Source organism: Apis florea, unplaced genomic scaffold, assembly GCF_048593485.1.
Source record: "Apis florea isolate Af1SG1 unplaced genomic scaffold, ASM4859348v1 contig_2350_pilon, whole genome shotgun sequence".
NCBI classification, from domain to species: Eukaryota; Metazoa; Arthropoda; class Insecta; order Hymenoptera; family Apidae; genus Apis; species Apis florea.
The window spans coordinates 3039018-3053042 of NW_028256565.1; the positions used below are offsets into that span (position 1 = coordinate 3039018).

The 14025-nt window shown below is 29.0% G+C and overlaps 3 protein-coding genes across 10 annotated transcripts; all 3 read right to left on the bottom strand.

Moving 5' to 3' along the window:
• Nucleotides 1-992: 992 nt before the first annotated feature.
• Nucleotides 993-5353, bottom strand: LOC100871353 (arylsulfatase B). 4 transcript variants are annotated; one of them, XM_012490472.3, is made up of 9 exons: nt 4682-4915; nt 4555-4625; nt 3830-3989; nt 2921-3147; nt 2555-2816; nt 2294-2451; nt 1898-2192; nt 1499-1776; nt 993-1400 (listed from the first exon to the last, which is right to left on the bottom strand). In XM_012490472.3, the coding sequence occupies exons 1-9, from the start codon at nt 4767-4769 to the stop codon at nt 1242-1244; spliced, it is 1698 nt and encodes a 565-aa protein (XP_012345926.2). In that variant the 5' UTR covers nt 4770-4915; the 3' UTR covers nt 993-1241. The 4 variants fall into 4 exon arrangements, with proteins under 4 accessions (XP_012345926.2, XP_003696421.3, XP_086760564.1 ...); XM_003696373.4 differs by lacking the exon at nt 4555-4625 and having other exon boundaries at nt 4685-5353; XM_086904438.1 differs by lacking the exons at nt 3830-3989; nt 4555-4625; nt 4682-4915 and adding an exon at nt 5192-5317.
• A 586-nt stretch (nt 5354-5939) lies between these two features.
• On the bottom strand, nt 5940-11454 carry LOC100870628 (arylsulfatase B). 3 transcript variants are annotated; one of them, XM_003696600.4, is made up of 8 exons: nt 11141-11454; nt 9831-9990; nt 9462-9688; nt 9120-9357; nt 8865-9022; nt 8408-8699; nt 7987-8291; nt 5940-7305 (listed from the first exon to the last, which is right to left on the bottom strand). In XM_003696600.4, the coding sequence occupies exons 1-8, from the start codon at nt 11261-11263 to the stop codon at nt 7069-7071; spliced, it is 1740 nt and encodes a 579-aa protein (XP_003696648.1). In that variant the 5' UTR covers nt 11264-11454; the 3' UTR covers nt 5940-7068. The 3 variants fall into 3 exon arrangements, with proteins under 3 accessions (XP_003696648.1, XP_086760700.1, XP_086760702.1); XM_086904574.1 differs by having other exon boundaries at nt 9426-9688; nt 11141-11433; XM_086904576.1 differs by lacking the exon at nt 9831-9990 and having other exon boundaries at nt 9426-9688; nt 11141-11282.
• A 396-nt stretch (nt 11455-11850) lies between these two features.
• On the bottom strand, nt 11851-13905 carry Idi (Isopentenyl-diphosphate delta isomerase). 3 transcript variants are annotated; one of them, XM_086904577.1, is made up of 3 exons: nt 13277-13905; nt 12787-13160; nt 11851-12699 (listed from the first exon to the last, which is right to left on the bottom strand). In XM_086904577.1, exons 2-3 carry the CDS (start codon nt 13063-13065, stop codon nt 12241-12243), a joined length of 738 nt encoding a protein of 245 aa, XP_086760703.1. In that variant the 5' UTR covers nt 13066-13160; nt 13277-13905; the 3' UTR covers nt 11851-12240. The 3 variants fall into 3 exon arrangements, with proteins under 3 accessions (XP_086760703.1, XP_086760704.1, XP_003696649.1); XM_086904578.1 differs by having other exon boundaries at nt 13431-13725; XM_003696601.4 differs by lacking the exon at nt 13277-13905 and having other exon boundaries at nt 12787-13198.
• Between the last annotated feature and the right edge of the window lie 120 nt (nt 13906-14025).

The following is a 14025-nucleotide window of genomic DNA, read 5'->3' on the forward strand; positions in this document are numbered from 1 at the left end:
TTCGTCCCTTTCGACGCCACAGCTCGCTGCTTGATTCAACCGTCATTTTCACAGCACAGAGGTGAAAGTACCCGCGCAATTAATGCGAACGTTCTTCCGATGATTCACGTATTGTCACCGATCATCCAAACCGGGAAATTTCATCGCCTTGGAAGAAACGTGTTTTCTATTCACGCGCATTGTCGCGTTTCTCTCTATGATTGATAGATATAGTCTCTTCTACGTGTGTATTTACGATCCAGGTGAGTTGGAATCATTTAACTCCTAAAAAATAAAACAACAAATTAAAAAAAGGAACGATGCCAATGATTTGATGATATTAAACGGATGTTCGATTATTACCGATTTTTGTAACGTTTCTCTTCGCGATCTTATAGGTATTTATGATCCAGACAAGTTTGGCGCTTCGAGTTATTTAACTTCTGATGAATAGGACAACAATAAAAAAAAAAGAAAAGAAACAATGTTAATAATTTAGTCGTTTGACGTGTGAAATAGATGTTTGATTACTAGAAACTTTTTAAGTATTTACGATTCAGTTGGTACTTTGAGTTAACTTAAAATCTCTTGACAAATGGGGCAATAATATAAGGAATAATGCTAATAATTTCGTTTGATATATAGGATAGGATTGGCGATTCTTTGCGAGAATTTTCAGTGTCAACCTTTTGTTCGTTCGCGAAATAAATTTTGCAAAATATAAAAAATTGCGAAGACTTAGATTAATTAATTCAATGTCGTGCAATTAAAATGATATCAACGTGTTTCTCGAGGAATGGCGTCTCATCTGCATAATCTGTATATAATAACGTCGCCGAGAAAAAAAGGAATTAATCCCCCGGTGATAAACTTTTTCCCATCCCTTCTCAAATCAGGAGTCTTACGCACGAATGGCTCCTCCGTCAAATTAGGAAAACATTTCTCTACTCAATAGAATTGACTGAAATAAGTTGATTCGTATTTTCATTTTGAATCGTTCGAAATCATTATAATTACTGCTTATAATAATTTTTATTTTATGTTTTTCCTTAGATTATATAAGTTAAATCCAATTAAATGGTAATATATATATATATATATACAATATGAAGTATTGAAAATTATTGTAAATTATCTGTAAAATGTAACAAATGTAATCTTTGCTTCATTGCAAATGAAAGCAATAATAACAAAACACATCTTAGCTTAATGTTATTTTCAATAGATTTTTTCCAATAGCTTATCCAAGTCAATCCAGTTAATCAATAAAAAATTGGAATTTCATTTGAGGATAATTGTATCCAAGGCATCCATGTCCCATTGAAATTTTCAGGATAAGAATGTGGATCCACGGGAGCGTTCGTTTGATGTAATAAAACTTTTTCGTATTCCGTGATAAAATAATTTAATTTCTTGACAATCTGTAAGTGAAGTAAATTTTTTTTTTAACAGCATCTTTATCAATTTAGATTTAATTTGTGAAGAAATTTTTATCTAATTAATTAATATTCATGCTTACTTCAGGATACTCGTCTGACAAATCTGTCGTTTCGCAAGGATCATTGTAAACGTCAAATAAACATTTGTCCACACATTTCGGGTAACTCGTAAAATTATTACAAACGATCCTTGCCTTGTTTCGAAGCTTAATTACATCCTCGATATTTAACGTGAAATTTGTCGTGTGAAAAATAGTAGAACCGACAAATGAATGTAAAACGCTCGATACATTGTACTCGGGGTATGACACACTCGTACCGTTATCGCCATAGTAATCGCTATACTGAATATTTTTCCCTGTATAATAAAAAAAAGTAGAATTAAATCTAATAATAAAATTCACAAGCTCGTCCTGATAAAAATATTATGCGACGAGTTCGCGAATTATCAGATCTCGTATAGAAATAAATTTAATTACCGTTAATTAATTTGTATTTTCCTAGCAAGGCGCTAGAAACATTTTCCACTTCGTCGATGTTTAACAACACGCTTCCGCGTTTCGATTCTCTTCCAGAGACAATCGTATCCCATTGATCGACACCGTCCATATTTTCTTCCAGATTTTCCAGGTTACCACCAGCGGCTGAGTAAAACGTCGGCAGCCAATCGGTTATGTGTATCAATTCATTGGAAATTCTCGAGGAATTCTGTATTAATCTCGAATAAACGCATGCCACACCACGAATTCCACCCTCGAAAAGTGTAAATTTCAACTGAAAATAAACATTGGAATAAATATTTGTAAATACATTGAGAAATATTTTTATAAGAAAACGCGATAAGAAACAAAATATCAAATGTATCCCTTCATTACCCCACGCAATGGATAGTTTGACCCGTAATTCTCCAATAATCCCTCAGTTTGCGCGCCATTATCAGACATAAAAACAATAATTGAATTTTCCAACATACTCGATTGTCCCAGCGCCTTAATCACTCTGCCAACGGATTCGTCCATCGCGGTAACCACGCCTGAAAATAGGACAAGTTGCGAGAAAATAATTGTGAAAATTGAAACCAGTGATTATCGCACTTATAGTTTCCTTTAATTTCCTATTTATTTTCTATTGCGTACCCGCATATTTTCTCCTATTGTAATCTTCGATGTATTCTAAAGTGGCATTCGTTTCTTGCTCATCCCGAACTTCCATAACCTCTTTCGCATCGCTAGAGTGAACAGCCAAATGAGATAATTGAAGGTAAAGAGGTTTCCTTCGATCATGATTCTTAATTATATTCTCAGCCCTTTCTGTAATAAGATCGGTTATGTACTCGAAATTGTAAGCGACGGACAAATTCTTTGAATTGTGGTAATGTAGATCATATCCGACGTGATTCTGGAAAGAAATATTTTAATCAAAGATTTCGAAAAGAAATTCGTTATTGAAGATTATAATATATAATCGTTCTTTTACATTATTTGTTATTTTACGACACTTACGTTTTGTTTAATGGTATGATTAAAGTATGAGATGTAACCATTATAATATCCGAAGAACGTGTCGAAACCACGACGAGTCGGTGTGTGATAATCACTATAATAGCCAACGTGCCACTTTCCTACAAGATGCGTGGCGTATCCTAATTTTCGCAAGTATTCAGGTAGAAGAGTGTTATTTAGAGGTATCGCACGTGGTTCACCCGCTTTCAGTGGATAACCTTGCATACCTGTTATGAAAAAATATACAAATATATGTTTATTGAAGAACCTTAAAAAACGCACAATTAACACTTGAACATGAACATAAATTTATCAAGAAAAAAAAAGATGATTGAACGATGAGAAAATAATAATCATTTACAATGAAAAATATAAAACATATATGTGGAGAAAGAATTTAATTTTATCGATATACATTTTTTTTTCTTTACAAAATCAAAGTTTAACAAAATATTTTTCAATATTTTTAATGGATATTTATTACTACATTAATATCCATGCATAATATCTATCGAGTAATAAATTTTTCACAGATAAAAATTTTTCAAACGGAATAAATAATTTCTTAAATATCTAATAATATTTCTTTACTTTTTTAACGATTTGTTAATTTTATCTCAATTTTCATCAATGTTATTATGAACAAAGCTTATGTATATATATATATATATTTGATACAAGTAGTATCGAGACTTATAAAACTTCTTCGTTATTTCGACATAGAATACAAATCACTCTATCATCTTGTAATACTTCTTGCAACAAGATGACATTGAGTGTTACTCACAATGCACAATAAATTATACTTTGACACAGATTGCGTCGTATTAACAATTACGCTACTGATAAAAAAACACCAAAACGAATATATATTGAATATCGACCGGATACATGGTATTAATAAAGTACCTGTTCGAATAGGATAACGGCCTGTGAGAAAGGCTGTCCTTGATGGCGTGCATATCGGTAGGACGTAATGTCGTTGTAATATAACGCCGTTATAAGCCAGGGCGTCTATGTTTGGCGTGGGTATTTGATTGGCACCATGAAAACTTACGTCGTTCCACCCCTTGATGAAAAATTCGAGGAATTGAGTGACTACTAACGTCTGATTTACATGTAATTGATAGGCAGTTATTGAAGATGGGATCGAAAGTTGCTTTAGATGTTCAAAAATGAACGAAATTGAATTGAAATTTCATTTTCTCTATTATTATTTTGTTGCATCGAGATATGATGGTATAAAACAAGATCAAATATTTTTCGTGTCAAGTTTATTTGTTGTCTGATTTGTATTCATATAACGAATCGCGAGCATGTACATTGCATTAAAACGATAGCAAGATAATGAATTTAAAGATGAAGTGATGATTGAATAATGCGAATGATTATATATTAATTACATTCCAACAGGATAATCTGATATATATCCACGATATTGATAATATTTAAATTTTAATAAATTATTTGATTAAGCAAATAAGTAAGTATATAAATGTATAAATTATTAATCACTTAATAATTAAATTATTAACTTAATTTATGAACACGAATCATTAATTTTCTTCTCGAAACAACTTAATTAGACGATATATTTACAACTAGTAGATAAAATCATTTCTGTTATCTGAAACCATAAAATCGTCGCTATTTGTTCTTCGAGATCGCTTCTTAATTGATCTAGTATGCGGCACGCGGTTATAAAATAGGAATTGCTATTTTTATCGTCATTAAAACTTAAGAAAGATTATCTTATTATCTTACAAGATCGTCGGCCATGATCACGATAATATTTGGTCGTGTTTCTCTTTCCCATAGTTTTAATTTCTGGGTCGAGGCGTATATACATCCTATTAGAAAAATCATAGACACTACGAGAAGAAAGAAAGTTTTTCTTTTTTCCACTTCCATATATTCCACTTCATATAAATACTTGTATTACAATTATTTCATTCACATCGATTCGATTCTACAGAAACGTTTTAATCTCTTAATATCTTTAATCGAATCTTCTTCAAATCATGTCATTTATTGTTCAAAAAATTTATTGTTTTCACATCATATTCACATGATCGATAAAAAAGAAATATACGCTCTGATTAATTATAAATTCTTTAATCTTGCACTGTGAAATTTTGAATAAAAAAAAAAAAATATTAATGGTGTAATAATTAGTGATTCACATGGCACAATCTACTTGTTATTTAGATAAAATGTATATATATATATATGTATGTGTATTTAAATGCAAATTACGAGAAAATTACACACAATTATTCAGACTTATTTTTCAAAAAAAGTTCCACTCGAAAACACAACGATATAGAATCGGGAATCTTATATTTATTGCCGTGTCTCTACCACGTGCTGTCTTTATATCACTCGCATAGAAAGTACGGAATGGTACACTCTGACTGTTATCACTAAGCACCTAAGCAAAATAACTTAACGTCGAAGCCTGCACTGCAACTATCGAAAACACATTGCACATTCGTCAAGGAGAACTATCTTGTTTCTTGCAGATAACTAACCAATAATCGTTGGAATATTATCTTTTTCTTTATCCATCATTATTTTTAGACAAATTTTTTACATAACAAACTAAATAACATATTTGTTATTGAAAATATTTTAAAATATTATGAAACAAAATAATATATTTTAAAATAATTTAAGTAATATTTCAAATATATCCAGATTTAATAATAAATTATTATAATTTAAGATAATTATATATAATAATCGATAATTTTAAAATCAAAACAAAATTGATTGATTTTTTGAAATATATAATAAGGATAGGTAATAATAAAAATTTTTCTCTTGTTTTATTGAAAATACATATTTATAGCAACAAAAAATTAGGCTAAGAGTGTTTAAGAATTGGCTCTTTTCTAAAAAAAACTGGAAAACTAAAATCTTAATATTATCACTTGATTTTTGTAGAAAGAGGGAATAAATAAGTTAATTTTAATAATCCTTAAAACATTTTTGTAAATGTAATAAATATGCATAAATAAAATAATTCTTGTAAATTTTATTAAATTTTCTGTTTTCTATTTTATTTTTGTTAAAAAAAAAATATAATACCAAAATATACATACTAATTTACTATAATTGTAAATGATTCATACATAACACATTTATTTATAATTATTTAAAATTACATAATTATTTAACTCGTTAAAACTCGTGATAAATATATATATTTTTGAAAATTTGTCTCGTTAACTTTTAACTTCAAAAGAGACAAGCGATTTTTAAGTGAGAAATAAAATATTTTATATACATATATAAATATTTTAAAAAATCAACAAAAACAAATAAATTTTACCGAAATATATTCGCAGAAAATATAATGAATTTTCTATAAAAGATATAATTATAAGATAACAATATAAAATTGTACAAACAATGTCAATGTAATGTATTTCTTTCTGCATCATTTCGAGTTTTACCTATTTTAACTTTAAAAGAATATAAATATAAATATTTCTTTAATATCATCCGCAAAAAAAAAAAATGGAAAAATATATAAATTGAAAATAAACATTGTAAGTTATATGTAATCGTCTAAATAACTTAAATTATGGCAGGTAACGAGTATTTTTCGCTAAAAGATCTTATTCGAGACATATTGAATTACTTAATTACGGAAATATGAAGTCATCTATTTCAATTTCTGTCTCGTTAATTATATTTATCGCCAGAATTTATCAGTCAAGTCTAAGGTCTGCCAGCCATACTTTTTACATTTATTTTTAACATAAACGAATTTACGTGACTATATTTATAGGTGAATTTATGCTTATAACAATAACAATCGTAATAACAAATCGATCATGCTATCCAATAGAATTGTAAAAGTTATACGTTTTCACTTTTATATAAGTTCAAATCCATGATACGAAAATATTTTTCTTACCTTATATGGAGAGAAAGTCATATTTAAACATTCCAAAAGGGGATCGTGATTTAAAAAAAAAAAAAAAAGAAAAAAAATTGGAAGACACTGGAGTGTTACGAAGTTGCTCAAGTCGTTATCCTGTCGTATTAAAACATCGTGTCGTTTCGAAATCAAATATCGATTGAATTTTGATAATTTATCGATGCTGCTGTAACATCGATTTCGGACAAATATTATACAATCAGATAAAATTGTTCATCAATATCGAAATAAAAATGATCGAGACATGAATGTAATATGCTAAATTGACGAATACAGTTCCGATGTTTTGAACGTATATCGCGGCTTTCGAATTCATCCATGGCTCCCACGTATTGTTCCTTCTTCTTGGATCGGCCAACCAATCCACCGGTTTTCTAATTTGCTTCATTAAAACACGACCATACTGTTCCAGGTAAAGATCCAAATCTCTTGCGATCTGTGGACACAACAATTTGAACGAATATCGCAAACGACGATAAAAAGTTATCAATTATTCTATTTTCAAAGATTTAAACATTTAAACATAAATGTTGTCAGATCAAATACAGACTCGAAATATTCCATTTTCAAACAATACTATATCGATATTAATTTTTATATATCTTTTGCGTAATTAATTTTAAAATTTAAAATCGTTAAAAAGTTAAGATTACGAATATTTATTCGAATAATATATATAAATTTATAACCAGCACATTTTGAATTATATCTATGTTTGTCTTCCAGTTCGAATAAATGATAATGACGACAAACAAAATATTAGCATTTTTATACCAACTTACGTCTGAGTGTGCAAAGAAATTTATATTATTAATCTGTTATATGATGGTAATGTATGGTAATCTAACTTACCAAGTTACTAACTTGCTAAGACTAGGTTAATAAAATTACGTGTACGAAATATTGTAATATAAATATTTGTTGTTTTATTTTTAATTTATTCGATGTTATTCCCATGCAATAGATAAATTAAAATTGCAAAGGTCATTGAGAAAAATCAAACAATACATGCACGCATTGTATCGATTACGTCAAAAAGCACAGGTGAATAATAATTTATTTGCTGCAAATATCATTTTAAATGAGAAATAATTGAAGGACGATCCGTGACACTCACTCTGGCATAAGCTTCCGCGATGTTTTTTGTTTCGCATGGATCGTTCACTATATCGAATAAACATTCCGTCACGTTACAAAATGTGAACGAGTGTCTGTAGTAATACGTCACATTCGGATGACATTGGACGGTCGCTTCCCGCCTCAATTGTATCATTGTGCTTGGCTGTGTCACTGGGCCGCCCAGATGATAGGTGATACTTTGAGAAACAGCGCTTTTCAACACCACTTCCGTGTACGGTGGCGTCTCTAACGTTCTTCCAGAATCCCCATAATATTTGTCGTAATAACCGTTCCCAATGGAACCTTAAAAAAAAAATTTGTTTTTCATTCTTTACAAAATATTCCGACTCTACAAATCGTCGACTTTTTTTCCCTTTTTTTTTTTTTTTTTTTTTACATGTCATGAAATTTTTAATCACCTCGCAACAATTTGAACCGGCTGTATATCGCCCCCTCGGTTTTCATAACCTCGTCGATATTTAACAGAAGTTTCTCTCTGCCGCGCCCTTGCTCCTCGCTAAGCACGCGCCATTGATCGATCCCATCGATCTCGCCCAGATCCTTTAGATCACCACCGGCTGCTGAATAAAGTGTGGGCAACCAATCGGTTATGTGTATCAATTTCTTGAAAACGCGGGCCGCTTTCTCCAATCTCGACGACCATAATGCCGCCACTCCCCTCACCCCTCCTTCGTACAAAGTGTATTTTGTCTGCAATAATAACATTTCAAAATATCCCATTTGTTTGACTCACTCGCCCGACTTTGCGAAATCGATTTTTCGTAAAAAGTTTGCAAAGTTTTTCTTTTGTTTCTTTCACTTTTTCAACTCGCTTTTGAATAAATAAAAAAGATATGCAACAGTACGTAGTCTTACTCCTCTTAATGGATAGTTCGAGCCGTAATTTCTGTATCTACCGATCGAAGCTGCTCCATTATCGGTGAGAAACAGGATTAGGGAGTCCCTCAGCATTCCTTTCTCCCCTAACGCGTGAACTATACGACCAACCGATTCGTCTAATTTCGACACCATTTCTAAAAATAACAACACATTGCGTGCAAATAACATTACTCGGATAAGTTATTCGAAAATTTTTAAATATCCAATTTAATTTTTTTTCTCTTTCTTTACTGGCGTATTTTCGCCGATTTGGCTCGCGAATCTGTATAATCTCGTCGCTGCTCGAGTCGTCGGGTTGTTCTATGGGTGCGTGAACCGCTAGATGCGAGATCTGAAGGTAAAGAGGTCTAGGAAGCTCGTGATTCTCGATGATCTTGATCGCTTCCTTGGTGAACAGATCTGTCACGTATTCGCGCTTGATTCCATGCGCCGGGTCATCCCCACGATGCATGTCGTATCCGGTCATATTCTGTGAGAAGAAGAGGCTAGTTTTCCTTGATCGAATTACTTTTCGAAGGAAGAAAGATTAATAATAACTTTTTTCTCTTGCCCGAATTCTGAAGGAAAATTCACCTGATTCGAATACTCGTAATCGTAATACGTGATGTGGCTGTTGTAAAAACCGAAGAACGTATCGAAACCCCTATGCAGTGGCGTGTACTGGGGCGTGTGGTATCCCATGTGCCATTTCCCAATTAATTTCGTCGTATATCCCAAGCCTCGTAAATGCTCCGGCAAAATTTTTATGTGCAACGGAAGACCGCGTGGCTCGCCACCACGAATTCCATCCCCTTGCATCCCTAATAATAAGAAAGGAATAACTCCAAATCATTTTTAGATCGATTATTACTTTTAACCAATTAAATTATTGATTTATTGATTCATCGAACGGAATCTAATATATTTAATCTATTCTCGAATGCATATGGGTATAATATGTACCGATACGAATCGGGTAAAGGCCGGTGAAAAAAGCTATCCTAGATGGTGTGCTTGACGGTAGAACGTAGTGCCTGTTTAATATAATTCCATTGTATGCGAGAGCGTCAATGTTGGGAGTTGGTATTTGATTCGATCCATGAAAACCAACGTCGTTCCACCCCTATCGATCAACAATGTAAAATATGTAGATATAAATTCTTTTTTTCGAATAAACGTCGATCAGTTTTAAAAAGGATAATTCTTAATTGTCCAACAAGGTATAGGATCATATCGAAAGGAATCTTTTCACAAGATCATTGAGTTTACATCATTTTTTTTTTTTCCTCAAAAAAATGAACATGGTCTATATAATAATACGTAATAATTTCAATTTGTCTTTCTTATTATTAATACGAATATTATCGAATTAGACACGTATGTAAATGTACAAGCTCCCGCTTTTTTTGCCAAAAATAATATCGTCTTCTCTTATTCATAACGAGCACAGTATGCTTCATCATATTGTTTATGAATTGTGAATACGTTGAAAAAGCAATTAGTGCAAGTATCAATGCAAGTGCAGATTTTTTTTAAAATTTCAAGTATATTAAAAAATTACGCTTATAAGTTTGTGGAGAAGATAGCAAACGATTATATAATAAAATATGGTAACGTAGTATTGGAGAGAGATATATCGCGGTAGAGGAAGATTTTTGTTTTGCAGTTACGATGAGTCACAAACACCAGCATCCTTGTTAAACGCGGAGGCGTAGGTAATTTTCGAGCAACACTAATTGTCCTTAACTAAGGACAATTTTAATTCAAACCGCTTTCATGCTACAGATTAATCATAGCGAATTAAGCAAAGTAGACAAGCATAAGTAATGTAGAAACGGATCTATTTCGCATAAATACGCAAGCTTCGTAATTTTTTCTTTTGATTTATATATAATAATTTTTTAATTCATTTTATTATAATATCTATAGATAATCTATAGATAAATTTTTTTGATAAAAAAAAAAAAAAATTACACGTTTAGAAAAATTTAATTGTTTTTGCCTTTCTCTTCTTTTAAAAAACTTTTATTTTTTTCACATGAATAATAATTTTTATTCGTTTCAAATTCAAAAATTTATTACAAAATGTTAATAATTATCCTGCGTAAAAAATTGTCCGATATTATGTACTCTTTGTACATTGATATTTACCTCTATTTTTCATTTGCATCGCTTTATGGAAAATATACTATTATTTACAATAGAAATGATTGAAAAAAAATATATACATGTAATCAAAATATAAATAAAATATTATATTATCATTATCTTACCAAATCATCAGCCATGAATACAATAATGTGAGGTGCCGTTTCATATAGACCGAGTACACAATCGATAGTTAATATTAAGGGTAGTAAAGATATAGTTATCGATATTATGGAAAAATGATTCATTTTTGGCGAAAATAAATAAAAAAAAAAAAGACAACAAAGTAAAAATAAAGTAAAAATCCAGTGAAAAATTATATAATTTGTAACACAAGAAGGACACGATTTTTTTAACAATTCGAAACACAATTTACTAAAATAAATGATCAGAACATTACGCGATGTTTATGTAAGAGCTCCTGCGAGACACAAAAGAATGAGGAACAGAAATAAACACGTTTATATAGTCCACCCACGAAGAAGCATGTCATGGAAGCATGAATGAACCATTTGAAAGGGAAGGGAAAATACACTAATAATTATGGTAATAAAGATACATCTTTTGGGTTGCTTATCGTCTTACGTGTTATTTTCTTGTACTTATGTAATTATTGTTATAACGTTTATTTGCGTACGACACATTTTGTATGAAATTTTTTTATATTAAATACATTTTTTAAAGATTCTATTATTCTTTTACACTACATAAATATACAGTTTGTTCTAAATTTTCCCATTTCATGATTTCAAGTTAGTTAGAGAGAGAAGATGCGATATAATTTAATAAATAATTTACACATTTATATATTTTTGTAAAAAATAAACACTTAAAATTTGTTTTCATCAAATATATTTATAAAATTGTTTTCTTTATAATAAAATTGTTTGCAAAAAATATTCAAAAATTTTACATAAATTCATAAATTGTCTTACAGTAATTAATCACAAAAAGTTATCAAAATTATATGTTTCTTAATCTATATTTATTAGCTATCAAAGTTTATTGATTTACCAATGAATCAATTTATATAGTATATTATATATATTTATAGTATAAAACTTATTACATAAAAAATTTAACTGTATTATATAAATTTTGTATTAAAAGTTTTTTACTATTTATAATTTAAATTTCTTCGTCAATCAAATATTATTTTTTAAATTAAAATTAATATGATAAAATTTTGTAATTTTTATTTCATCAAAATTTTAATTTTAAGAATTTATACAAATCTTTGTATTGTATTATGATCTTGTAATTTTTTTAATGAATGCAAATTATTCCACCATTCTGGCAATTTACGTTCGAGTATCAATTTAAACCAAGGAGTTAATGGAGCATTAAGATTTTTTACAAAATTGGTAATATCTGATTGTGATACCCAACAAAGTTCACTTATTTCGTCTGGATTTGGATCTAATTTTAAATTGTTTTTTTGTATAAATAATACATAATCTATTTCATGTTCACCCCATTCATTTTCCACTGCAAAATAATGAATTCTTGTTAAATATACAAAATCTGATATCGATATTTGTGACAAAGGAATTCCTAATTCATAATTGAGTCTTCTTCGTGCTGCTCTACGAATTCCAATCGCATCATGTTCTTCAGTTTCTCCAGAAATTTCAAATAATGGATGACTACAACATGTATTTGTATAATGATTTGGAAATGTTATCTACAAAAAAATATTATTTTATATTGTTCTTAATATATCTTTCAATGCAAACATAGAATTTTCTATATGATAAAAAATACTGCTTACCTTAGTAGCAGATCTTTTTTGAAGTAATAATTCTCCTTTATCATTAAATAAAAAGACGCTAAATGCTCGATGAAGTAAAACTTGTCCATCAGGATTAACAATATGACATTCTTTTTTTGTAGCATCACCAATAGATTTATCATATGAATCAACAAGAATACAACGTTCTTGTAAAGCAGTTAACTGCAAAGTAGCTTCAGCAGTACTTAGTAAATTCATTCTGGAAGATGTCAGAGTTTGTGCACCAGTATATACTGTTCGAAGTATTTTAGCTATCATAATAGCGTTTTTTTTAAATAATATTCAATATATTTATAATATTTTATGCATGTAAATTTTTTTTAGTACATATGGTAATTTTTTTAGTATTTATTCTGTAAAGTATAGGTTAACTAAATCAATGATCTCGTGTAAATTTCAAATTTTAAATTTTTAAAGAATGATGCCAAGGTTTTTAAAGTAAAATATAAAAATATAAAATGTATATTACAATATAAAATTTTCCTTTTTCTAAGAAATGCAGCCAAATATTTTTACATATACATTAAACAATTATTTCTTCTTGATATCACAATATATTTTTATAATTATACAATTAAAATATCTACATATATTACTTAAAAGAACGTTAACTGTAAACTAACCTCTCATTTATATGTATTATCTCTTTTATATATGCGTTATATATACTACTTTATCTACAGATCCATTTATAGATATTTATTTGAAAAATGCTTATTTGAAATTTTATGTCAGTATATTTTCATATTATATTCATTATTATATTTTTTGAAATATTATATTTAAACGATCCAATTTTCTTTATATATTAAATTATAAACAATTATTAAATAAATTTTAAAAATTAAAATCAAAGATTTCAAATAATTACTTCGTATTTCTTATATAAATTTTTTAAACGCTAATACAATATAATATAGTAATTTTTATAATATTTCTATTATTGTTTTACAACTATAGATTCATAGTAATATTTAGAAAAATTAATTTACATATAAAACATATATATTCTTATTAAAAAATTTAATCTATAAAATATACTTTTTATAAAAATATAAATTATATATAATAATTATATAAATTTTATATATGAACTACAGTACCATCTCTGGAATACAAATCTAAATACATTTAAAGAATTACGTTTCTTAAAATCTTTAAAAGATGGTACTAATCTTCAATTCTATCTTGCCTTTGAAGAGATGTCTTTGGCACTTA